General features: G+C 44.0%; 1 protein-coding gene across 4 annotated transcripts in view; it reads left to right on the forward strand.

Annotated features, from left to right (window-relative positions):
* The window catches only part of SYNE1 (spectrin repeat containing nuclear envelope protein 1), a 427,410-nt gene extending 401,305 nt beyond the window's left edge, over positions 1-26,105 (forward strand). For 3 of the 4 annotated variants that reach the window (XM_074368141.1, XM_074368140.1, XM_074368143.1), the window contains 12 exons: positions 965-1,156; positions 2,059-2,392; positions 4,600-4,668; positions 6,379-6,521; positions 8,332-8,458; positions 9,034-9,245; positions 11,730-11,930; positions 13,172-13,300; positions 14,608-14,820; positions 15,806-15,898; positions 17,287-17,345; positions 25,133-26,105. In XM_074368141.1, coding sequence (XP_074224242.1) covers positions 965-1,156; positions 2,059-2,392; positions 4,600-4,668; positions 6,379-6,521; positions 8,332-8,458; positions 9,034-9,245; positions 11,730-11,930; positions 13,172-13,300; positions 14,608-14,820; positions 15,806-15,898; positions 17,287-17,345; positions 25,133-25,373 — 2,013 coding nt within the window. In that variant the 3' untranslated portion in view covers positions 25,374-26,105. The remainder of the gene's footprint in view (positions 1-964; positions 1,157-2,058; positions 2,393-4,599; positions 4,669-6,378; positions 6,522-8,331; positions 8,459-9,033; positions 9,246-11,729; positions 11,931-13,171; positions 13,301-14,607; positions 14,821-15,805; positions 15,899-17,286; positions 17,346-25,132) is intronic. The other variant, XM_074368142.1, reaches the window with a different exon arrangement.
* The last annotated feature ends 1,012 nt before the right edge of the window (positions 26,106-27,117 follow it).

Genomic DNA, 27,117 nt, shown 5'->3' on the forward strand with positions numbered 1-27,117 from the left:
GATTTTTCTTTAAAAGAGTGGTGGAGCTGCCCATAAACTTAGGTTTAGTAAAACAAGGAAGTTACCTTTCATCATAGATTCTCAGGATAAAAAAATCACAGATAGTTAAGCCCTGATGTCCTGCCCAGCTTCTCTCTCCAACCTCCCTTCACCCCAACTCTCCCAGGTCGTTTCACAGGCAGATCGATGTTGAAAACCTTCAGCAGGAAATCTCTACCAAGTGGTAGTTGAAGCTTTTCTTTTTGGGCTCCAGCAGGGTCAGAGAATTTATTACCTCTCCCTCTCCCTGGGCAGTCTTTTTATTATTGGGCAGTTTCAATTATGCCAGAGTTTATTCTTGTATTGAAGTAAAATTTATCCCCTGAAACTTGTCCCCAGTAGCTTAACTGTTTTGAATCATACAGAATGAGTCTAAATAATTCTCCAGAATTACTTGTTGTTCAAACCATTTTATACTCTTTTGTGCTTAGGTCCTGAAACAATAAAAGAATCATCTGAGAAGAATTTGTGACATTATCATTGGGATGGTTTTTCTTAGTCATGTTTGACATACCAGGAAATCTAAAATCAAAATAGTCAATATAATTCTTTAAAACACTAAACTATTCCAGTGACACCATCTTGCTTCTTATTGCTTTTCACTGGGGATAACCAGTGCTATCACCTTTACACTGGGTTTGAAAGTTTCTTTCCCGGATTCTCTTACCCACACTGTCCGTGGTGGTCAGTTTTATTAGCCAAAGGCGCCTTTCTGGTCGTGGAATTCTAACAATTCCCTTCCTGACTCCTGTTCTGATTTAAAAATTTTTGTTTTACTTTTTAAAGGACTAACTTCTTGGCTTGTCATGGTATACGGTAAATTTAATATCTCCTGCATGTTGTTTTCCCCTAAATATGTATCTTAGAATTACTTCATGTCCGTGTGAGCAATAAAAATAAATTACATGAGATTTGTGCCCCCTAGGCCTTCCAGCAGGAAATTTCACTGAACCACAGTAAGATTGAGCAGATCATCGCCCAAGGAGAACAGCTGATAGAGAAGAGCGAGCCGCTGGACGCCGCGGTCATCGAGGATGAGCTGGATGAGCTCCGGCGGTACTGTCAGGAGGTCTTTGGGCGCGTGGAAAGATACCATAAGAAGCTGATTCGCCTGCCTGTATGTGACATTGTCTTTCCATCGTCATTCCTTCTAAAGAGAATAAAGCATATGGGCTTAGGGAGCAGCACTGCTTGGTGGGTAAGAGCCCAGACTCTGGAGCCAGAACGCCTGGGTTCCCAGCCCCAGCTCAGGCACACACGTTGGCTACGTAACCTTGGGCAAGTTACTTCATGTCTCTTGCCTCAGTTTCCTCAATTGTAAAAACTGGTTCAATAGCAGGACCTTCCTTATAGAAAGGATTGCTTTGGGCATGAAATGAGTTACTATATATACATATAAAGAGCTTAGAAGAGTACTTGGCTCATATCTGCTATGAAGATAAAGAAGCTTCTAGAAGAAACCAGGGCATGAAGGTGGGCAGTGTAAACAGCGGCTCAACTGATGAGGTTGTTTAGTTGAACTTTTTTCTCCTCCATTTCCCTAATTGCTACCATGATCACAGCTCATTGTCAAGTTGTTATTAGGATATTTGGGATCTTGTGTGATAAAATATATTTTGTATCTGGGGTAGAAGGTAAAAAAAGGACCAGCTAAGGTTTTATTAGTAATTCCCTTTTGCTCCTGATATGTGCCATTCTGGACTTACTGTGTTGCAGGCTAGGTACCAGGTTGGCTTTCTTTATATTATCTTATTTAATCTTATATCAGTTCTTTGAAGTAGGTCTTAATATTATGTCCATTTTACCAGTGATAAAACTGAGCATTTACTAGATTAATGTAAAAGACATTTTAAAAAGTGATCAGAAGATATTTATTTGCTGATAGGGTGTGACCCCCACTGCAGTAGGAATGTGGTCCAGATCAGCTTGAGCGCTGAGATTCAGTGAGAGGCAGGATGGAAAGTGGGAAGGGGGTCAGTGATCGCTGCCATAACACGGCTGGCTTGACTGCATTTCTAGCTCCCAGACGATGAGCAGGACCTCTCTGACCGGGAGCTGGAGCTGGATGAGTCTGCTGCTCTCTCAGACCTCCACTGGCGAGACACCTCGGCAGACAGTGTGCTCTCCCCCCAGCCTTCCTCCAACCCCTCCCTCTCACTGGCCCAGCCCCTCCGGAGCGAGCGGTCGGGACGAGACACCCCTGCCAGTGTGGACTCCATCCCCCTGGAGTGGGACCATGACTATGACCTCAGTCGTGACCTCGAGTCTGCCGTGTCCAGAACTTTGCCCTCCGAGGACGAAGAGGGTCAGGAGGAAAAAGATTTCTACCTCAGGGGAGCTGTTGGCCTATCAGGTAGGAAAGAGCGGCCCCCCACATGCCAGATTGAAAGAAAATAAGAAGGGATGAATGCTGTACTGGAAATCCACATGCTAAGCAGAATCCTGTTCCTTCTCCCATTATGGGAGGTTCTACTAAATGGAATAATTGGATATTAACCTGATTAGCAAATACAAAATTGGCATGGCTATTGATTTATCCCAATATACTTACCTTCTTCCTACGAGATAAACATTTTGTACGTACTGGAAATACACAATTCCTTTTCTTCTCAGAGAGCGTACACTCTAGTGTAGAACACAGACAAACTGGAAACAGCCGTGTGAGATGTTTGGCGCAAGGATACCGTGTACACACGGTGGTGCAGAAGCACAACCAAGGGTGACTAACCCGGAGCTTTGAGGAGAGGCTTTAGGGAAGAGACTTGAGCTGAGACCAGGAGGATGAATAGGAGCTGGTCATGTGGACACAGCCACGTCCAGAGGGAGGACGGAGAGGGCGCCCATCTCAGCTGTATGATCAGCCTCAGCGCTTTTGGACCCGGAGTTCGTCCAGAATGACAAGGCTGTAGATTGGGGGGCATAAAGTGAACAAAGAGCAGGTGGAAAGGCAAACCAGGACCTGATCATAAAGCAGCCTGTTCATCATGGAAAGGAATTTGGCTTCTATCACGAAGGCAATAGAGAGCCCCAGCAGGGCTGTAAGGAGGCAGGCAATGTGATCAGACGCATATTTTCAAAGAACCTGTCTCAATACTCTATAGAGAAGGGCTCATTAAGAGAGAGTCCAGATGGACTTGTTTTATAGTCCAGGACACAGATATGATGGTGGCCTGAATTAAGCAAGAAGCACTGGGAATACAGAGAATGGAAGAGACATGAGAAATCAGGAGACGTCTCCTCCATCACTGACGATTGACTGAACTGGGAATGAATGGTATCTTCTGGCTTGGGCATCTTGGTGAAAGATGCAGGTGGTGCTAGGCCCTGAGGACCGTGAGTGGGAGAGAATGCTCTGGGTGGCTGTGGACCCACAGAGCAGGGCAATGAGAAAGGCGGAGGTGATGAGTCCATCTGTAGAGATGCGACAAAATATCCACAGGGAAAAATCCAGCAGTAGAAGGATGCATGGGTCTGAATTCCAGGAACTGGAAATGCAGATTAGGTGGCTAACCACATATAAATGGTAAGCAGTAATTGTCCCCAAGGGAAGGACGGAGATCACAAGGAGAAGAAAGTATGAAGGGAAACAAGAAGTATGAAACCTCAAGAAACACGTAATAGGGAAAGAATGGACGAGAAAGAGGAGCATTGTAAGGAAGATGAGCAAAAATAGAAAATTTTTAATAATCAGAGGCCAGTTTGTAGCACTTGTAAATGCATCTCACACATTCTCTTTTAGATGGTTCTGATGGTTCACTTTGGATTCCCAAGGGTGTGACACTGTCTAAAAAGAAAATGATTTTGATTTTGTTTTTATAGTACAGCCTCATAGCTCAGCATTTTGCATCTAAAGAAGCACTGTCCGATAAGTGGCCCACAGCCACACACGACAGTTGAACCCTGCAATGTGATGGTGCAAACTCTCACGGAGATTGTCTGTGTCAAATGCACTTACATGAACACAGAAAATTCAAAGGCTTAACGCAAAGCATATAAAGTAGTCGTGATAATATTTATGTTGATTACATCTTGTAATTTGAATCTATCCGTTTAGAAAAATTAAGTATTCAAGTTATTTTCATCCATTTCTTGTTACTTTTTTACCGTGGCCCTCAGAGTCTTTAAAATAATGTACGTGGCTCCCGGTATTTGTTGGACAGCGCTGCTGAGGGACCTGACCGTCTCGGTTGAAATCCCAGTGATGCCACTTACTAGCTGTTGAAACTTGGATGAGTAACTTAATTCCTCCGGACCTCAGTTTTCTCATCGCTAAAATGAGAATAAAGCTTCCATGCACCCAGCAGGGTTTCTGTGGGGACAGATGAATGCTTATTAGCACGATGCCTGGCTCATAAAAGACTGTCAATCAATGTGAGCTCTTATTATGATTTATTTCAGGAAACCTTTGTTGAGCATGCTCAGACTCCTCTGTACGTTCCAGACTCATCTTTCCAGAATGACTAACTTCCTTTTGTTCCCCCAGGACAGTTATTTTCCTGACAAAAGGGAATCGAGGTTTCTAGAACTTACAGTCAACTTAGGCTGTGCTCTTTTTTGCAGATGTAGTGATTCCCGAAAGTCCTGAGGCGTATGTAAAACTCACAGAAAGTGCAATCAGAAATTCCTCTGGTAGGCACCAAAAGCCACAGCAGACCCCTCTCCCTCACCTGTAACAAGCCTCCTCCTCTCAGCCCATCTACTGCACCTCTCACAGCTCTGTGCCACGGGCATGTTCAGGCAGAACCTTCTCTGACTGCTGTCCCAGAAACCAAAAAAAAAAAAAAAAATTTGGTTGATCAACACCAAGAAGATTTCAATAATCAAGTGCAATAAAACAACTTCTCAGCTTGTTGAGTAGTAATAACTCTCAGTAAGCGTAGACCTGTGATACCCATTAGAACAGAAAATAGGAGATGGAGACACTGGCCTTAGCTTCTGTGCTCTGATGCCATGCTTGACTGTAGCAGCTCTGACTTCGTGCCTTCGCGGGCTTGCAGACCTACCTCTGGCTGGGGAATCAGGGCTAAGGCTCCAGTCCTAAATCCATCTGCCGCTGTGTGTGACCTCAGGCCCTTTGCTTATTCTCCTGATCTCAGGGGTCACATATAAGACAAGGGGTGAAATCAGATATTCAGCTCTAAAAATTGTAATTTTAGTTTAAGAAATCTCACCCCATAAAATAATTCGAAATGAAACATATTCCACAGTTACCTTTAGACTTAGGTTTTCCTTTAAGGACAGAGCTATTCCTGAAACAAGAAGAACTAAAGAAAGGAAAATAGAACTAGTTTTGCTTAAAGTTGCGCTAGACAAACAGGGTCAGTGATTTGGAGGACAGTGGAGAGAACAGGGTTTGAACATGGTGATACAGCCTAACAATCCAGCTAGTTTATACTGGGCGTTTTTGTAGAAAAGTGGACAGGAAGTAAAGTAGCGTTCCTGAAATGGTGACTGCCTGCGTGATCCCCTGTGGGGAACCTTTTCCAGGTGTCTGTAGAGGGTCTTTTTTCTTAAAAAAAAAAAAATGAAAAATTTTAATACAGCTTACTAATATTGATTCTGCTTTCACCCTGCTTTCACTCTGATAATCAACGTTCTTGTTGAGTTCAAAGACTATAATACACACACACACACACACACGCACACGCACATGCACACACACAAAATAATTTTGCAATGAGATGTCCCATCTCTCAAAGGAGACGAGCCAGGAGTCCTAGGCTGTGAGTAAGAGCATATCTGGATGGAAATGCTAAAATCTTAGCTTTCCCTGGTTCTGTTTCAGGTTTTAAACAGAAGCAAGTCATTGCTAGCTTGGTGCCCCAACACATACCTATCCAGAGCTAGCCTTCTCTTGGCTAACTTGAAGTCCTGGCTTATGTGAGCAATGCAGCCACCTGGGACTTCAGTGGCACTAACTTCTGTTAAGATGCAGGAAGGAAAATTACAAGGTGTGTCTTTTTCTGTTTGATAAATGTATGCAGAGGGAGCATGAGAAGTAACTACCTCCTAGTTATTAGGGAGCAGAAGGCACCAGCGGGAGTTTTTAGAAAGGCCTTCCACAGCTTACAACATGCAGATTTTCAGGGGAGGAGCTGGACGAAGGAGCAGACACGCAGGCTGTTAGAACCCACTGCAGGCCCCTTTTGCAGCACCCCATCTGCTTGGATTCTTGGTGGAGCACATTCACTGATCTGGTCACCTGAACATCTAACCCACCAGCACGCCGGTACTAAATGTGCTTTATGATTACCCACACACACGCCATCTCTGTGTAGAATTTCTTAGCCCTCTCCTTGACTGTCAAGCTTGTAAAGATTCTTATGGTTGACACTGCAGGGGATCCCAGTGCCTTAGAGTCGCAGATCCGACAGCTGGGCAAAGCCCTGGATGACAGCCGCTTTCACATGCAGCCAACAGAGACTATCATCCGCAGCAAAACTCCCACAGGACCAGAGCTAGACTCCAGCTACAGAGGCTATGTGAGTATCCAGACCCTCGCGATCCTGACCAGTACCTGGTAATCACAGCTGTGTGACCAAGAACGCTCCGTCTGTAGCGGGAGGGCTGGATGGGCTTTCCACATACCATGCTACCCTTGAATTCACGGACGCTCACGTGCAAATCAAAGCCAGGTTGGCAGGTTACCTTTTGAGAAAAAATAGTCTGTGCTTAGACCCACTGATCTACCATAATGTAATGACCAGCCTGTTCCTTTACACGGAGAACTGAGTGAGATCCATTTAATTGAAAGCAACAAAATGCTTTGGGTCGGGAAAGCGATTAGGCATTTTTCCAAATTCAGCTAATGATTTTCTCCTGGGAGCAGCAGATCTTAGCTGGTAGATTACTAACGCAGAATTTTTCATTCTTTTCCTCAGTGTCTTGATTCACTTGATAATCTCGAGACTGTTTTTATCCTCTGTTGTTCGTTCGCTCTTTCTGGAGAAAACAACTCTGACTAACGAGAGCGATCTGGGGAAAAGGTGGCAAGAGATGTGTGCATTACCAGTTCCATTTTCAATGCTTTTAGTGAAGTATGGACTAACACTGATTGCTGTGCTCAAGTTATTTATCAAATCACTTTTCCCAGAGAATTGCCTGTTTTCCTACACATCCTTAAGCAAGAGGATTTGAAAGTAAATCTCTTCCATGCCTCCTGTCATTTCTTTCCGCTCCTCAAAGACTGCCTAGGAAGAGGAAAGAAGAATTAATTTTCCTAAGCCCAGTGACAACTTACACGTACTGCTTTTTGAAACAAGGGGGGAGAGAACCATTCTAGTTACATATGCTGACATCAGTATCCTCGCAATCACAGAAGAATAATCAATCATAAGTTTACTCTCTGTCCCGTTTGGCCCATTATACTGACTTCTTTTATAGTGAAACCTCTTTTAAAAAATATAATATGGTTTCACAATGACCTTGCTCTTGCTGACATCACTGAGATTATACTTAACACCAATCAAAAGCAATCAAGGTAACTTCATAGCAATGTGATTTGTTAAAGGTTTTGAAGGGAAATGTTTTGATCATTATAGCAAGAGTACCTTGAACTGATTTGTTCTTTTAATCTTTGCATACTGTGCAGGATAGTAAACATGTTAGAACTGATTCCTTTAATATCTCTTAAACATTGCTTAAATTTTCTCATGAAACAGCTGACTGTAATATTGTTTCATTCTTTTAAGTATTTTAATTATTTAACGCAAAGATATTCCTTTGAGATTTTTAAAAAATTTTTCTTTCTTTTCATTTTTTTCTTTTATCGCTAACTTTTTTTTGAGGGGGGTGGTAATTAGGTTTATTTCTTTCTTTCTTAATGGAGGTCCTGGGGATTGAACCCAGGACTTCATGCATGCTAAGCACACACTCTACCACTGAGCTATACCCTCCCCTCGAGATTTGTGGTAATATTACTGTTCCCACACCAGTTTAAGAAAATGGGAGCAACTTGCCAAAAACTATATATCGTATTGCCGGCTGAGGGCTCTGAGTTTTAAATCCCACCTTGGTTTAGTCTGTTTCAATACCTAAGTCTAAAAGAAATGTTGAGGACTTAAGCAAAACCACGTGTGCCAAGTGTATCTTCAAGGCATTGCTTTATGTAAATATAGATGGGTCACTTGACTTTTTCTCTCAGCAGAGTGGCTCGCTCTTTCCAGAGAAGTAGCACACGCCACTGTCCTTTTTCGAGGAGCTCCAAAGATATGTTCCCCAGAAGTCCTTGCACTCATGACACTTTGAGAACTTTGTGATGGGGGCGGGGGCCTGTTTTCTGTGTCTAAACAGATGAAACTGCTCGGTGAATGCAGTGGCAGTATAGACTCGGTGAAGAGACTGGAACACGAACTGAAGGAGGAGGAGGACCATTTCCCCGGCTTTGTTAACCTGAACAGCACAGAAACGCAAACAGCCGGTGAGTGCGCCGCGCCCAAGTCAAGACAGAGTGAAATCCAACAATTCTTTGTTGCTCCCACCTCCCCGCCGAGTTCCACTGTGCTGTCTACCTGATTCTACACTCTTCTATCCTGAGACCTTTCCCCCGTGTTACGCTGATCTCCGGGAACTGAATGGGGAGGTGAAAAGCATCACGGTGGTTTTTAACCAGGTTCCATTGATTTTAAGGCACCGTCTCTAATTGCTGGTCAGGCATCTCTGTCTGCTCTCAGGCTCTGTTGCAGAACGAAGCCAAGAATTGAATGTTATCTTCATGCCCATGAATGCTAATTACTTCATAAAACTCTTTACAGTGTTGAATCTTGTGTAGCTGATTTTTTTTTTTTTTTGCTCCATTATCATTAAAAATGCAGATGGGAAAAACAGAGCCATTAGCCTGTTACATACAGCTGACAACCGCAGAAATGCCCAGTGGCCTTACTTTCTTCCTGTTGCTGTTTTAAATTTAGCCACCCATGTGCGTTTCCAGCATTTCCTAAACACCCGACGCGGAGGAAAACTCCCCGCTACCCCGTGCGTGTCCTGTCTTGCCAGGTGTGATTGACCGCTGGGAGCTCATCCAGGCACAGGCCCTGAGCAAGGAGCTGAGGATGAAACAGAACCCCCAGAGGCGGCAGCAGTTCGACTCCGACCTGAGCAGCACGCTGGCCTGGCTCCGGGAGACCGAGGACGACCTGGAGCAGCTCCGGCGCCTGCAGCTCAGCACCGATATCCAGTCCATCGCGCTCCAGATCCAAAAGCTCAAGGTAGCTGCCCTTGGCCTTTCCCGCCGCGAGCAGACAGAAAGGGGGACACCTGGTCAGGTGGAACCGCTAGCCCTAGCTGGTCTCCAGTTACACGGCAGAAAGGGACACGAAAGCTTCCCCAGCCACCCCAAATCAGAGCGTTCAGAGGCAGGTTTGGAAGGGCTGAGAGATGCGCTGTGTAAGCAGAACTAGCCCCATGAAAGTGACCACGATCTAACGAATTGCTATGTAAGAAATGACGGATTAAAATTTCATGAAACATCCAGCTACCTCTGGGACCCCTTTAACCTCTTTTAAAGGTAATACAGCGACATCCAGGTTCCTGAAAGTTTATATCTAGAGCTGGAGAGGAGGCCTCTCCCGGATTGTACGTGGGGGAGTTTGTGGAGACCTAGCGAAGCCGCTTGACATTCTGGAACCAGCAGAACTAAGGGGATAGATTATAAAAGTGGCAGAAACTATTTGCCGTGGAATGAATCCAACAAAACCAAACCCGTGGAATAATTGTAAAGCACCTGACGTGTACAATTGACTTTGACCTGGATGGGTGTAGCACCCAGGACGACCTCCTTTAACTCCCTCTCTAGATCTTAAAAACCCTCCTCAGCCCAGCTACTGAAAGGCATTGATACGCGGAGCCTTTTGTAAGCAGACTGTGAATGGAGAGCTTGGTTTCTCCTTAATAGCTCTCTCGGTCCTGTCTTTTTGTTTGGAGAACGTCAAGCTGTGCTCTTTCTCAGAGCAGAGCTACCGGGCCCTCCAGGCTCGAGGATTAAGTGCGCTGCCTTTATGTCTCCCTGTTTCCAGTGGGTGTTATGTCCTTTAGGGTGATGTTTTTGTGGTTTGTTTTGGTTGTTTTGTTTTAAATTTTCAACCAGTGAAATAAGCCTTCCCCACAGATGCTCCAACTTCTTTCAGAGTAGCCTCCGCACCAGCCCCATCGATTTCAGGATGAAGCATGGGATGGGAAATGCAGGTTACATTATCTGGATTACAACATTTTTTTTTCTCTGGGGTACTTCAGTTACTTCAGTGTCTCCCCAGGAAAGCATAAGGCAGTGTTGCATGTAACCAAATTCCTTAAAAAGTTGATGAAGCAAATGCTGGCTGGTCTGAGACCTAAGCGAGATTAGGGTGGAAAAGTGAGACCATGAAAATCAACCTGGAAGGGATACAATGGAAGTTCGAGATTTGCAGATACTAACCACTATGTATAAAATAGATAAACAAGGACCTATCACATAGCACAGGGAACTGTATTCAATATCTTGTGGTAACCTATAATGAAAAAGAATATGAAAAGGAATATATGTGTGTCTATGTATGACTGAAACATTATGCTGTGCACCAGAAATTGACACAACATGGTAAACTGACTATACTTCAATTAAAAAAAAAAAAAAGGAAAAAAAAATCAGCCTGTACAATAACAAAAAGCCACCCCCCTCTGCACCCCTTCCTGATCCTTCGTGTTTTCTGAGGATGAACCTGTGGGATAACCAGGTACCTTTCCACGATATCTCTTGATCATATGTGGTCTCTGTGGTTGACACTATATTATGACATGTTAAGAATCCATTGAAAAGTGAACATTTTAGGACAAGTTGAAAACATAACAGAAAAGGTGAGAAATTATAAGAAAACGTAGACTGGGTAGATGTGATTTGTAAAATCACTCACCCGACGTTGATCTGGGAATATTTGAACAGTCCCCAGATATTGGATTCTTAATACATAACCCTGTGCTCAAGTTCTTGGAATTTAGTTCTAGATTTTGGGGAAATGCATAAAGTAAAAAGTAGTCACCTTTGTGTGTGTGTGTGTGTGTGTGAAATCAAACTAAATTGGTTTGCTGAAGAAACATGATTCATCCTCTTTAGCATCACAAAAATCTGGCCTGTGCCCAAGGCCATGTTCTCAGCCTGTGGGCCACTGTCACGGTGCCTCGGGAGTCAGAGCAGCTGGAGGCCAGAGCCTTGGAATCTGCTTTCTTATGTAGCTTCCCATTTCATTCATTTGCACACAGCTTTGAGTCGATTTAGTCTAGTGAGATGGAATTTGCCCTGGAACTAAGAGCATGTTTCCTGCTGTTCAGAACTGTCGGAGCCAGGTTTGGTTTGGCCTGTTTGGTTTGTTGTTGAACCCCCATGCTGGGGGTTGAGTTAATCCTACCCCTCAGTTCACTGTGCAGGGTCATCGCTGCTTCCTGCAAAGTTCCTCTTAATTTGATTTATCTGTCCCTTTTCTCAAACCCACAGCAACCATCCTGAAATTTGAATTAGTTTTTTTTTCTTATACGTATTCGTGAAAATTGTGGATTTGTGTGTGTGCATATGTATTGTAAATCACATGAATGCTGTAGTGGCACACATATCATTCTGTTTCTGGCTCCCCCTTTATATTATATTTTCTTAAGATTCATTCATGTCATCAAGTGTATCTCTGATCCACCTCTTTTAACCTTTCTCCCCTTTCTCTTTTCAGGAGCTCCAGAAAGCTGTGGACCACCGCAAAGCCATCATCCTCTCCATCAATCTGTGCAGCTCCGAGTTCACTCAGGCTGGCCAAGAGGAGAGCCAGGATCTGCAGGATCGCTTGTCCCAGATGAATGGGCGCTGGGACCGCGTGTGCTCCTTGCTGGAGGAGTGGCGGGGCCTTCTCCAGGATGCACTGATGCAGTGCCAGGTGGGGCTTTGGGCAGGCCATGCTCTGGAGTCAAACATTTCCAGTGTCGCTGAGTCTGTGACTTGATTTGTCCAGGTCACTACAGGGATGCAGTTGTTCCCCAAAGTCAGTATTTGAGTGAGATAACTTTGAGCCCCAAATTTTCATTTCACTGGAGGATGTGTACATCCTGAACTTTACAGCTAGCAAGAGACTATTCTGACAAGTTTGTCTCAGCCTCACCATTCCTCCTTCAGCTCATTCATTCATTCACTCAGCAGATACTTGCAGCATGCAGGGAGACATTTCTCAAACAGCAGAGTGAGCATCACAAATATTTACTCCTCCATTCATAGCACAAGTATTTGCTGAGTGTTCACAGTCTGACAGATGTTGCACTAAGCAGTCAGGGCACAGCACAGCCTCCACTTTTGTTGGGGAGGACAGATGATAAAATGGCAAATAAATACTTAACCAAGATACATACAGATGTGGATGATAAGAGTAACAGAAAAAAGCGCTTTGGGAAGGTGATCAGGGACACCCTATGGATGTTTGAGCTGACACTGGAAGGATGTTGCCATGGAGATCAGGCAAATGGCAAGTCCCAGAAGCAGGAAAGACGGAAAAGAGGCTGGTGTGATCAGCATGTGGTCAGAGAGGACAGAAGGGGTGAAAGAGATCGGGAACCAGGTCGTGCAGGATTTTGTAGGTCCTGGCCTGGAGTTTGGACTGTAATCCAAGCAGGATGGGAAGCCTGCTTTCCATGTTTATATGCTCCCCAAGAGTAATAGCTCCTTGAGCGCAGGTACCCAAGCTCCTTTTTCACCCCTGCACCCAATCATAGTACAGCGCCTTCCCTGTTGGAGATGTTCTGTAACTGTGCCTTGAATAAATGAACAAATGCATGAATGGAGAGATGGAATTGAATTTATGCCTTCAAAGATGGGGAGAGTTGAACACGGGGAGAAGAGAGGGGAACAGAGCTGCTTCCTTCCACACTGCATAGGAGCCCTAGAAATTAGTACTGTGATGCGTGCTCCTTATGTCAGATTTTTCCCTCGAGTAATAAATTAGATGCTTTTGGTAAGAACGTGAGCTCAGATCATTACAACAGCGCCAGTGCCTTCTTTAGAAAGGAATTGTGTATAAGATCTTAAAAACCAGTGGTAGGAATTGTAAACCATGGGCATTTAAGCTGGGAGGGAAAGAAAAATACATTATTCAAGATGAGTTTAGGCTTCATTTTTTTTTTTCCATAGGATTTCCATGAAATGAGCCATGGTTTGCTTCTTATGCTGGAGAACATTGACAGAAGGAAAAATGAAATTGTCCCCATTGATTCTAACCTTGATGTAGAGATGCTTCAGGACCATCACAAACAGCTCACGGTAAGAAGTGTGGCCTCAGACGGCCTCTGCTTGTGTTGGAGGTGACACTATGTATTTACCTTTTGCATTATAATCTCTTAGTCTTTCGTTACTTCTCATGATTTCCCATCTCTATGAAGCAAACAGGCATGGGAGACACCTACTAGCTTCAGAGTCTGACTCTAAAGTCACTGCTCATCTCAAAGGCAGAGCTGTTCTTCACCTTAATTAACTTGTTTTTAATCAAGGCAGTTCTTCAGCGAATTACGCTTATTTTTAATTTAAACTGTATATGTTGAATCTATGTCCCAAGAATATATTGGGTGGCTGATAATAAAAGGACATTAAAACTGTTGAAATCGAGACCATTTAAGGCTTCTTAAGAAGAATTAAGTATAGATTCAACATTATTAACCTTAGCACTAAGTTTACTGAAACCTAAGACAAAAAGAGTAACATGGAAAGTTAAAGGGTTTTCATCGCCTAACAAAAAGAAAACATTCCAGTTCTCAAGGAGCAAGAAACTTTTTCTAGTACTAAATTCAAAAGGAAATTTGCAGAATTTCTGTGTAGATTCTTATACAAAGAACTTTGGACAATATAATGTACAGTGTACGTAAGGTGATTTTACAGAAGATAAAGAAGCATATTTGAGTTCCATTAGGAGACAATGATTTGCATTTTGTTGCTTTCTGTATTTTAAAATGCTATTTCTTAACATTTAACACCGATACTAACCTAACCAACAGAACTGGCAGCTTTTAGTTCTGTTCCATAAAGATCTTAGAAACCAGGAGGAAGTAATCGCGGCTACATTTTTATTCGACTGTTGACCTCAGACTTTAAGTTGTGAGGGATGAATCCCCCATGGATCTTTTTAAAAAAAAATCTTGACTAGATATCAGGGTATATACCTCGACATACTTGAGTTTTTCTGTACTGATATGTTAATGTTTTACTTTTCTTTATAAAAGAATATTTTATGTCTCGTTTGCATAATCCTTGACGTTTTAAACCCTTTGACATACATTCACCAATTCGAACCTTCCGATAATACTTACTGTGGGCCAGGCAGGAATTAGTAGCATCATTTTACCAAATGAGAAAACTGAGATCAGACAGATGCCAGGGTCTTCTAGGATGTATTTGGCAGAGGCAGGATTAGAACACGGGTCCCCAACCGCCCAGTGCCGTGGGCTGTTGCATCCCTTCTTGTGTGAGCAAAGCGTTCTGATGCTCACTGAGTGGAAGTGATGCCCTTCTGCGCTTTTGGCACTTTCTCCCAATTATCAAAAATTCTGAGAAAAATATTTCTGTTATATATACAGCAAATAAGACGTGAGCTGTTAGATACCCAACTCAAAGTGGCCTCACTGCAAGACATGTCTTGCCAACTATTGGTGAATGCTGAAGGCACAGACTGTTTAGAAGCCAAAGAAAAAGTCCATGTGATTGGAAATCGGCTCAAACTCCTCTTGAAGGAGGTCAGTCGTCATATCAAGGAGCTGGAGAAGTTATTAGACATGTCAAGCAGTCAGCAGGTAAGCTCTAAACAGACAGCATTGTGTAGCGTTTCTGACGGGAGAGCAAAGAAGCACCGTCTTTATCCATTTTAGAAAGACTTTGAATATAGTACTTGTCAGACTAGAGTGTCCTCTCTAAGTCACTGCTCTCAAAGGCCTCTCTCAGAATAAAAAATGAACTCAAAAACTTTCATAATAGGACACTACTTTTGATTCATTCCATCCCAAAAATCCTCTTGTAATTGTTACTGCTCACCCTGCTACCACCACGATTGTGGCATTTTATTTCACCCTGTTTATTTGGAATTCGTGTGTTTTCAGCAACAGCTAGAGCAGATCACAGCCCACTGTTGCAGATGAGTTTCATATTCAGACCTTAGAGGGTATGAATTCTCCTGACACAGACAGCAGTTCAATCATAGAAAATGTTCTCTGCTTGCTTTTATTCATTCATTCATTCATTCATTCAATCTGATGCATCAAGGTAGTCATGTTGGTTTTGAGAAATGCGTTTGCAGGTACAGAGATGCTTGGTAAGACCTCAGACATTCATGGTGCAGTCCTGTTATGGACACACAAGCACGTTGCCTTTCTAGAAGCATGCAAAGGAACAATCTCCTTCAAGTAACAGCAGTGCCAGAAAAAACACAATTTGTCTGATGCTACGAGGCAGGCTCCTGGATGACTGCCTTTTGTTTCTAACCTCCTTCACTTCAACTCATTCACATCCATGTCACTAGAGATAATAAAGCCCACAAGCGGCCCAGTGATAACGAAGCTATACCTGTATTTTCCAGAAGGACCCAACTCACATCCAGGAAACCCCAAGACACTAGAAGAGTTAGGTTCTGTTCCTCCTGCAGTGATCTGGTCCTATTTTTCCCAAGGAATGGTTTGACTTTTATGAGGGATGGAGGAGGGTGGGTGGGAAGTACTTTGCAGATGACAAAGCCGTCGTGGCTGTGGGTCATGGAGTCATCAGAGGCATCCATTTCCCACGTAGGATCTGTCTTCCTGGTCTTCTGCTGATGAACTGGACACCTCAGGATCTGTGAGTCCTACATCGGGAAGAAGTACCCCAAACAGACAGAGAACGGTAACTTTCCACTGGTCACTTTCCGTTGGCCTGCGGGAGGGAACGCTGGGGCGCCGCAGGGCCTGTGCCCCCCAGCAGGGTCCACAGGCTCTCCCCCTGCCACGCGGCGGGGCTGACATAGCAAAGCGCTGTTTCCTCAGCCCTGCTGCACACCCTTCCTAGGTGCACTCAGGGACGGTGAGAGCAGGTAGCTCTGTTTTTCAAAAGCGTCAGGGTTCAACGTGCAGTTGGTATGCAGGGAGACAGATGACTTTTCTTGCCCACAGGGCCATCTCTAGAATGGTACAGCCTGGTCCCCTTGGTGGGCCCTCCCTTCAAACCACCTCCGCCATGGTCCACCTGCACGAGGGAGGCTCCACTTAAAGGGGCGCCTCAGCCAGCAGTGGGCAAAACTGTGAGGGGCTCATGAGACCATTGAGTTTATAAGACAAATGGAAATTCTGTTGAGTCTTAAGCAGAGAAGCTCCTGAAGGTGGTCTTGAAGGTTTTCAGTGATTGTATCGCCCCCTAGAGTGGCAACAACTCAAGGTGCCTCACCCACGAGGCCTGTCGGGGGCATCTCCCTGGTACGCAAGGAGGAGGAAGAGACCAGCTCGGCCCCTGCTACCCTCTATACCTTGATTTCTCTGTGTAATTTAGAAGCTTGTTTTTTGTTTGGTTATTTTTTTTTGTCCAGCTTTATGATTATATTCATTTTTATTATCATTCCCTTGTCCTTAGTTTTTAGAAGGATTGATTTCATGTGTACTTTTTTTGTTGTTGTTAGAAACACTTAAGTTCTATGCTGATAAATGTTATTATCTTCTTAGGATTTTTTTTTTACTACATTCACTAGTTTCCTGTAGATCCTAGTTTAAGAATGTGAAGGAATACTGGCTTTTCGAGTCAAATTTTAGCCTTTATTTAAACTTGAGTACTTGATTTGTTGGGTCCCCGTCACTCTATGCGGAATAATCTCATGCTGCTATTATTTTTGACCTACCAAGATTTTTAATACTGTTCCAGCATTCTAGAAGATGAAAAATATGCCAATCTTTGAAATACATGGCATTTGAATTTCATATTTACTGTAAGTAAACAGACAGCAATCTTTGGATCATGTAGAGTCATTTGTTCTTCTACCATGAAAAGTTGGGAGAAATATATGACATGTGACATGAATGCCCAAACCGCAATTTATGTTTCTTCAATGATGAGTATCATAGACGTAAATTGATTTCACTTCTTCAACCAAAGAAAAGCCAGTTTCCTTGATTTCATGGGTACTGATCATTTCATTTGATTTATTTTTCCTTTGCTGCACTTTTAGTTTAATTTTCATCAGTAGCTTGTCTTTATTTGCCTGGACTGAACATTCTTCTTTCTTTACCCCTGTTCATTGCAAACAGCCACGAGGCAAATGTAGTCTCTCACAGCCTGGACCCTCTGTCAACAGTCCACATAGCAGGTACCTTATTCTCCTGGTTTCCACACTGTTCTAGAACTTCAAGAGGATGATGAAAATTGTCCATGATTTATGTAGGCCTGTGTCTGGTCTGCCTCAGGGTAGTTGAGAAATTACTCATTTCAGTCCACACCCTTTTCTCATAAATTCGGAGAGACTTTTCTAAGTGTAAAGTACAAGAAAATCTCAGAGCATAAAATGTTTGGACCCCACCAAAATTTTGCTTAACTATACATAAGGCACCTGGTCCTTTTCATCAAGCGGTATTATTCTGTGTGCGCGTGAAGCTTCGATGCAACCGGTGGCCCAGCGCCATTTGATTCATGGCAGAATTTTGTCATCCTCTTTATTTCTAGATTTTACAATAAGACAGGTAATAGATCAATGAATTATTTTACCATTCCCAGACCCCACAAATCTGAATAAAATATACTAACACCCCCAGCCTTTTCTTTTATTTTCATGTTTTATCCAGATTGTGGGTTTGGGATTCTCAAAACGGCTAGCCCTAACCCGGGATTACGGAACATTTCTAAGCACCTTCTCTCTTCCGCTTATCCTCGGACTTCTCTTCAGCCAGCACTCTCAGTCAGCCACCTTCCCGACACTTGGCAGGCTCTTTCACTCTGGAAACAGGAGCAATCAGTGCCCCTGCCGGGGAACCTCCAGAACCCTCCTCCCAGCCGCCCCCTGCTTCCCGCCTGGCTCCCGGCGCCCCCGTCTCTGCCGTTCGCAGTGCTTTGCCTTTGTTGCTGTTGGTGTGATGTCTGTGCTCCCCGGCCTTTTCACTAATCAGTTCTTGCCCCCCATCCCCCGACAACTTTTTCAAAATGAAAACACTGGCCTTGGAAGCGGATTCCTTCCTTCCAGTCGCAGGCAGCTCACTGTGAAAGTACTTTGCCCCTCTGGAAACTCCTCGCCACTGAGCTGGAATCTCAGGTCCTGGAAGGAGGGTGGGGGAATGCGGAAGCATCAACAAACCCCGAGTAACAGCTGGAGCGCTCCAGCTGCGTGCTGGAGGGACTGGCTGTTGCGTCTGGCCGTTTCCACTCAGCCGAACGAATGCAGAATGGATTTTTGACGTGCTTTCTGGTTTTAAGCTTCCCTTCACTATGTTTTGCTTTTTTATTTTTTCTTTCCGTTTGGTTTGATAATAACTTGGGGGGTTTTGATTCTGATTTTGGGGGGATTTTTTGTTTTGTTTTTGTCCATAACAAAATATCAATAATGAAACATCGATAGACAAAAACTCACAGGGATTTCTGAAGATAATGATGGGCTTGTACTGGTACTCTGATGTTTCCTTAGCCCCCTGCAAGGAAAGACATCAGGTACACTAGACAGATCACTGTTTTATATAGTCTGTCTTCTCCCCACAGTGCTGATGTGCTATGAACAGAGATATGTCCACAGCATTCCTTTGGGGATACCAGAGATCAGTTCTTTGGTTGATAGAAATAATGGTGATGAAAAGGGGAAAAGCTCTTATGTCATTTGCAACATCAATAGCAACCACCCTTTGGTTCCTAAATTTCACATCGATCCGCTCCCCTAATTCTTTCAAACAGCCACACAGGCCTTCCAAAACGTCAAAGGCCTCGTGCCTTAAGGGCAGGAAGTGCTTCAACATGTCTCCTCCTGGGGCTTTGCTGCTGGGACAGCCATGTTCTCACTGTGACATTTGCAAGGCGCCTTTCAGCTCTGCTCTGTCCAGCACTGTTTATTAACACCCTTCTGAGCTCACAACTCAGGGTTCACTTTGCTGCTTAGCGGACCTGGAATGCAAGCGATCTTCCTCCGAATGGCAAACATCATCAAACACCTTGGCAGACAGGTTGTGGTTGAACATTCTTGGACTTCCCAGCTCCTTGGCACCTTTGTTGGGGGTGCATCCAACCTGGACAATGACAGGGAGAGTCTGCTGGGAAAGAATTAACTTCACTCACAATCCCGGCTGTTCACACATTGAGACTTGAGATTACCTGGCGTTTGATCTTGCACTGGTTCAGCAAACTTGAAAGGTTATGGCAGAAGCACAAACAGTTGAGAATGTTGACCCCAGCAGTCTGTGATGGGAAAAATTTAGGCATATATTCTTCCTGAGAGAGGAAAGAGGCTGAGTTGAAAGAAACTGAGTCATTAGTTGGGAGGGAGGGTTCTTACATTCTTTTTCTTATTTAAAGTCAGATATTGATAGTGTCAGTTGCTTGCCTACTGTATATTTCAGTTTGATTTTATGATCACTGTTCTGTGTCCTCTCACCTAGTATTCTAAGCCTACACATGGATTGATGCCAGGGTTTACCATACACCTACTGTGTTTAGGCCCCAGGCTTACAAAATTAATACAATATTGTTCTTGCCATCAAAAGACTTGCAATATGTCAGAATCTAGAGATCCCCTAAATTAATGACAAGGATCTCCCTTAAAATTCTAAACACTTGAAAAACATCTGAAAGTATGCTTTCATAATAACTATTCACAGTTTGGGGGGATTAAACATATTTAAGGAGCATGCTCTTTGAAGCTATATTTGTGATGGGCCAGCTAACTCCTTTTGACCTAAAATTGTCTAACCCAATACCCAGTAACTCTTCAAAACTCTGCTGTGGATTAGTTGAAGTTGACCAACAGGAAGATTTTACCCCAGTTTCCAGCAAGGCAAAGGCATAATTGCTCTGCAGTCAGAATAGAGTGAATTGATGACTTCTTTCCAAAGCTGGGAATTGTAAAATGCAAAATTTTCCCTGGGCACCTTTCGTCTCTGGCACCTTCTAGACAGAGAACTGAGGTGGAATGAGAAGTGGCAAATGACTGGCTGAAACACTAAAAGGGAGGGAAAAAAGGCCTCATTTAAAAATGTGCTCAAGGGAGCCAAATATATTTAAGCAAGCACAGTGGGGTTTTTTGCATGTACACCAGGGCTTCACTATAAACACTACTTAATTTCTTGTGGAATTTTTTTTTTTCAAATCCATGCTGTCAGACTCCACCCTGCGGATTTATTTATTCAAAGGTCTCAAAGTGCCTCAGCCTAGAACAGTCTTGCCCCTGGGGCAGGCTGGACACCCTGGCTGAGGATAGTTACAGGGTAAGGCTCTAATACGCGTCTTTTATATTTTGAGGTATGCATTCCCAGAGTTTCCCAGGAGCAAGTCAGACACTTTGGAAAATGCATCACATCTTTGAAAAGCAATGCTATAAATCAGGAACATCTCCCTGGACGAATAGGCTGAATCCAGCAAAAACGGGAAAGGTCTGAGTCAGCACACTTATGCTTTAATAATCAGATAATCATGACAAGTTGCTGACATTTGTTTAGCACTTGCTCTGTTTTAAGCACCATGCTAAGTGCCGTGTATCTGTTACCTCATGTAACCCTCCCAGCATGTCCACGGCAAGGCTGCAGTCCCAGTTTTACAGACAAGAACGCCAGGGATCAGAGGCATGGAGATTTAGAATTTGAACCCAGGTCTCTCTGACTCTGGATCCTACCTCGTTCACCACTCTGCTCTACCGAAGGGCTGTTAACGGGTAGGATTCTTTAAGCAACAGTTTCAGGCCTGGGGTTCCCATGGGTTGCCTGGGATTGCATAGGACTAACCAGAATGTTCATCCTGGAGTAAAAGGAGACTGAAATCCTAAATGGCTTCTGGGCATTTGTCTTCTGGATGACATATGGAAAGAACAAAGGCCATTCACACAAGAACAGGCAATAAGATCATAGACAACCTAATACTTGCCCCCAATAAATTCCTGTCCCTCTGCTGCCCGTGTTTGCTCACAAGTAACAAAATGAATTGAAAGTGTCTCTTCATTTGGGCTTAAATGAGGTATGCCCAGAATTAACTCATCTTATTTCCTTGAATATGTAGGGTTTTTGAGATGAGCCACACTCTGCGTGCACACGATTCAGGCTTCTCACAACTCTTGGCCATACTTCCTTTTCTGCGGAGTGTTTGTATCCGCTGCTCCCTCTCCTCCATCCTCCTCCTCCCACAACTAGACTTATTTTGGGAAAGAGATGAAACAGCTCCCAGGCCATGATTAATCCCCAAATTTGTGAGGTGAGTGAGAGAAATAATCAAGTAAACATTTACTGGTAGAGAACAAGCATGTTTTCTCTGGACAGAATTATCTGAAATATCTCCACTGATTAAGTCCCTTCAGTAAGTTCACACTTACAGTTTTTCTTCTATCAACACCACCTCCGTGGCATCTACTTATGGAATAAACCGTTGGAGAGTAATGAGTAACCAGCCCATGAATTCTCTTTGTTCTTCCCCTCCTCAATTTCCCAAGACTCTTGAAACTTAGGTGATTTTTAGGTCAATAGATTAAACATTAAAAGTACCCTGTTACTTGATATCATTAACCTGTTTGTACTAGAAGATCTTGAACAGGTTTACCCGAAAGAAGAGGCAACTTTGGGCACGTTGAAACCTTGGTAATTGCCCCAAGCAGGTGGCTTCTTCTGTTTTTTTCAATAGAGAAATCGGACATTTCCAAGAGCAGTCAACTGTATGGAAGCTCACTAAGCACTGTGTGTTCTCTTTGCCCCTGTTTCAGCCCATTATTTCTCCCTAGGTTGGCATTCTTCAACATTAGAAAGCACACACTAAATAAATTGTAATAAGGAGTGCTCTGATGCTGTTCAGTGTGCCGTGTCCTTCCGCAGAGCCTGCAACATCGAGCCCGTGTGCCAGAGGGTGCCCTTTCTAGCTTTCCTCAGGAGCAGGCTAGTCAATATGTAGCTCTTGTTTTGATCTTGATCTTTGGCTTAATCACTCAAAGAAGCTAATAACTGGCAAGCAAGGGCTCTTCAGCTCTGTTAGACTGTTACTATCAATTATATACATAAATCTGCCCATCGCTAAAGTCCTTCAGTGACTTCTAAAGAAAAAGAGTCTGTTAGAAATCTCCCTCAGTGGCTTTAGGTCCTGAACGATGAGGAAATGTGGGGCTGTCTTTTGTGCTTTGGCTGTGACTCAGACAGGTGATGGGTGGAGAGTACTGCTTGCCAGGGCGTATTTTCAGGTCACGGAAAAGGTATATTGAAGAAAATTTCAATCCAGAGCTCATGGGTAACGATCCCATCCCTCTCCAGACGCTTGAAACCACTGAATTCGTAACCTATCAGAGCCAAAAAGATTTTAGGATATGAACGTACCCTCATCTTTGCAAATGAGAGACCAAATTACTTGCCCAAGATTGTACCACTGCCTCAAAGCAGAGCGCCTCCTGTCCACGTGCTGACTTGATAATCTGTGTAATACTGTGAGGCTTTATGATTAGAGCACTTATTTTATTTTGGGGGGATAATTAGGTTTATTTATTTATAGATGCATATTTTTAATGGAGGTACTGGGGATTGAACTCAGCACCTCACGCATGCCACGCACACGCTCTACCTCTGAGCTGTACCCTCCCCAATAGGGACACTTATTTTAGACACGAGGAAACCACTCACCTCCAGGTATATTAGGATGCAAGCATTGTCTTCTTTGCTTCTACAGGTGAGATATCTGTGACATAAGTGTGACCTCGATGATGGGTCCATGTCACCAAACAAAGCATACAGAGAGTGTGGTAGGCAGGGCGTTTGGAGCCCTGAGTTCCTGCACGATCTCTTCCTTTCATTGTGGCTTTGGGGCAGGTCATTCACCCTGTCGATAAGAGCCCAAGTTCTGGGAGGTGAAAAACCAGAGCTGAAATCCTAGTCCTGCCACCTGCTAGCTGTGAGACCTCAAGCCCATTCTCTTACTTCTCTGTGCCTCCCCCTCGTCGGCTACAAGACGAAGGTGCCCCGCTCCCTGAGGACCGCGGTGGGGACTGAGTGGGAGAACCCAAGACAAACGCTTGTGTCGCCCGGCAGTTAGCAGGGTAAATGTTGACTCTCCATAGCTACTTATCCACAGAATTAAAGATGGGTTAGATACTCTCTAAGGCCTTATCTCAACCCGAATACTTCCCAGCTAGGTAACTAAAGAAGCTTCTGTTTAACAGATAGGTGCCTTACTTCTTTCATGCTTTACTAGATCTTCACAAAATATCTGCTTTGTCCTGCTGAGCTCTTTAGGAATAACTCACTGATCTTAGCATAAAGGCAGTTAGTCAGTTTGACCACTAGATGGTGACTGAACTCTTGTGGCCTCCCAGCTGGTAGACCGTGCTGACCGATTAGTAGAAGACATAAAATGTGTCTACTATGGAACTTGCAGATTGGAAGACCCCTCTAGTCTAATTTGAAGGGTTTGAAGAAGAAGTTGCAGCATAGGGGTGAAGCGAGTTGCTCGAGGTCACACAGCCGTTCGTTGTAGACCAGAGAAGAGCGCAGGCCAGGGTAGACCAGGTACGTGTGTTTTCACCCCACGACAGGGGCTGCAGCAGAGGCACAGTGTCGCACGCGGCTGCCCGGGCTTCTGCAGGGCCAGTCTGGCCTCACGTACTTCTTTGATAGTTTAATAAGAGAGTTTTGAGTAGCTCTTCTGTTCCCTTTTAAGGAGATTATGTCTTTTTTTTTTAACCTTCACATTTATTTTCTTTGGTGCCACTCCTCATCCCTCACTGACTCCAGTGGAATCTGTTTTTAGAAATTAATGACTACTAGGGGAGCCAGTGACGTGTTTTCTTATAAGATAAACGTACAGAGTAACCAATACAGTTTTCACACCATATTTCTCCAGGGGCCTCACATTCAGTGTCTTTACCAGCACAACCATTAGAGAGTTCACAGTAGGTATGGTGGCATGTGTGTCATCGGTACCTCTATTCTTTTTGCTTCTGTGATGTTGTGTGTGTGTGTGTGTGTGTGTGTGTACAAAATTCCTCTTGTAAATAACATTTCTTTCTTCATCTTTTCTACTAATAACCAATCAAAACATTAATGGGTGCTCACAAGAGAACACAGTGCACCCCACCCAGAACCTACTCCATGGTCAGCCTGTCACAGTCAGTCTTTCTTAGGATTCCTGAAATTCAGGCTCCATCTCTAATGCACCACTTACAAGGAGTTGGGGCAATTAAAGGAGATAAGAAAACTAGGAATTTGAGTCTTGAAGGGGGCTTCAGAATGGCAGTCTGTCCTCAGAAAAATCATGTCCATTTCCCAAATGCACAGAGCTAGTGACAGACGGATCAGCCTAGAATCGGTGTCATTCAACACCAGTGTTGGGCAGACCGACTCCACTGCCGTCCTGTTCTTCCAGCTTTGCAGCCCACTCATGTCAGGGCCGGTTGCTGACTCAGTGCAAGATGAAACCAGGGTATACTCTCAGATTAATTAGACTTCATGGGTCTGTGCTATTCTTGTCCTTGCCACGTGGATTTTGGCACATCCAGGACGGCTCGATGGGAGGGATATGTTGTGTGAGCCTGACGGCAGCTCACGTTGCCTAACGGTGCTCCTGGTAGTCTTAAGCCACAAATGTACTGCATCAAACATCCCCGTTTTAATTACCCTGGATCTGCTTAATTTATGCTGGTAGAAGGCGTGTGGAGCAATTATCTTTGTTGATGGAAAATGTTTTACCAAATTAAGGGGTGGGACTTTGAACCCAATTAGTTACCTTCAGTTGACTGACTAAATGTTTATTTTCCATCAGTGCAGTTTCCAAACAACTCTTCATTTGGTGGTGGGGAGATCACCTGGGCTTACTGCAGAAGGCTGGCAGCTCACTGCCAGGCTGGGTGGTGTCTGGCCCGACCCTGTTAGCTTCCAGGAAGGTGAGGAAGCAGCCTCCATCCAGCACTGGAGATCTTTGAGTTATTTATGTCGATTCCTCCCTCAGGTCCATAAAAGGTGGCTCCGATTCCTCCCTTTCTGAGCCCCAGCCAGCTCGGTCCGGCCGAGCCTTCCTGTTCCGGGTCCTCCGGGCGGCTGTCCCACTTCAGCTTCTGCTGCTGCTTCTCGTCGGGCTCGCCTGCCTTGTGCCAGTGTCCGAGGAAGACTACAGCTGTGCCCTCTCCAACAATTTTGCCCGATCATTCCACCCCATGCTCAGATACACCAACGGCCCGCCTCCACTCTGAACCAAGCAGGTGCCGTCGGCGGCAGTGCCGGGAGCACAGGGAGGACCTGGCCGAGGGCAGCCCTACAACTAGCAAGAAGAGGACCTGAATCTTGGCAGATGCACTCGGGGTGGCAGCTTTAGCTCACCTCCACATCCCACGTGTGTGCAAATCGTGGCTTTGGAGGTGGATGATAAACAGTGACGAGAGGAGAGCAAATAGTTGCGGGAAGGTTTGGAAGGGTCTTTCTTTGAACCTGAGCCTCAGCACAGAAGAGATTAAGGACCTCCAATGTTCCCTGGAAGCACAGACTCATTCTGTGCATCCCCAGGGACTTCAGCAGACCATCTGGGCAGCTTTCCCACAGTGCTGCTCCATCCAGTCAATAAAGGATGCTACCTGAGTGCCGTGTCGGCCTCGAACAATCTACCAACCAACCAGTGCTGATGAGATTTTAGAACCCTGTAACATACATTTTTTAAGAGCTTATATGGCAACTTCCTTTCTACCTTGTTTTCCTTTGGGGCATGATGTTCTAACCCTTGCTTTAGAAGCACAAGCTGTAAATCTACAAGGCACTTTTTTTAAGTATAAAGAAGAACTGGATGTAATAAATAAGATCATGGAAGGCTTTATGTGAAAAAAAAAAAAGGTGAATGTTAGAGTAAAAAAATATTTATGTATGTACAGTTTGCTAAAGCCAAGTTTTGTTTGTATCGATTTCTTTGCATTTATTATAGATATTATAAAATATTTTGTCTGTGCTTTTTATTGTCCCTGAAGAAATGACTCTCAGTTTCCCTATTAAGCAGGCACTTATCAGAACGCCACTCAAATTATCTTTTTTGTGGAATGAATGAAGCTGAAACAGAAGTACATTAAGGAAAAAGGATGAATGGAGGTGGTGTATATTTAGACGTAAAGAACTCCAGATGATTCCTTCTCCCGCCTCCTTGCACAGCCAATCACATCTCTTGGCCTCTTGTTCCCCAGCATCTTTCATACTCTCTTTTCCCCTTGGCACATTTGGAAGAACCTCCCAAGCCACTTCATCCCAAGGGTATGCAAAAGCCATATGAATTTTCCTAACGCACTCTTGTTCAGATCCCTTCTTTGCTCCAAAATCTTCTGTTTTGATTGTCTAGCAGAAGAAATATAATTTAAGTCTCTCATTCAAGTCTTAAATACAACAAAGATTTTATTCTGCCTCTCTAATCTTGCCAACAAGTGGCCCTCAAGGAATTGTTTGGTGCTCATGTTGTTTTAATCCGCCAATTAATAATCAGACAGGGAGGATTTATATGAAATCCAGGCTTCAGGCTTCTCTTGAGAATGGAAAGCTTACGTGTCCTGGACACATATTTCTACATGACAGATAATTTGCTGGAATGACGTGGCTGCTGTCCCTTGAAGAGTAGAAGGAGACAGTTTTTATGTTTGCTCATATACATGATCAACCACTCTCATTGCCTGTACCAGCTTAACTTCTGTAGGTATTTAGTTTACAAATCCTGTTCTAAATTGAGAATTTAAACCAAACCAAGGTACTCAGAATTACCTGGAACCGCCGTCCATAGCTTCCATGACGTTCGTAGCCTGAGTGCCTTCTCAGCTAGGGGTCTGGAGGTTTATTAGGTTTTCTGATTTCTGGGCTCACTGTAGATCTTCCAATTCAATCTCTGGGGGTACCACCTGGGAGCTTGCATTTTAACCAGATGCCTCAGATGATTTTAGTCCTACTAACTGTTGAAAAGCACTGCTCTGT

The sequence above is a fragment of the Camelus bactrianus genome, chromosome 8 (genome assembly GCF_048773025.1).
Source record: "Camelus bactrianus isolate YW-2024 breed Bactrian camel chromosome 8, ASM4877302v1, whole genome shotgun sequence".
Lineage (NCBI taxonomy): Eukaryota > Metazoa > Chordata > Mammalia > Artiodactyla > Camelidae > Camelus > Camelus bactrianus.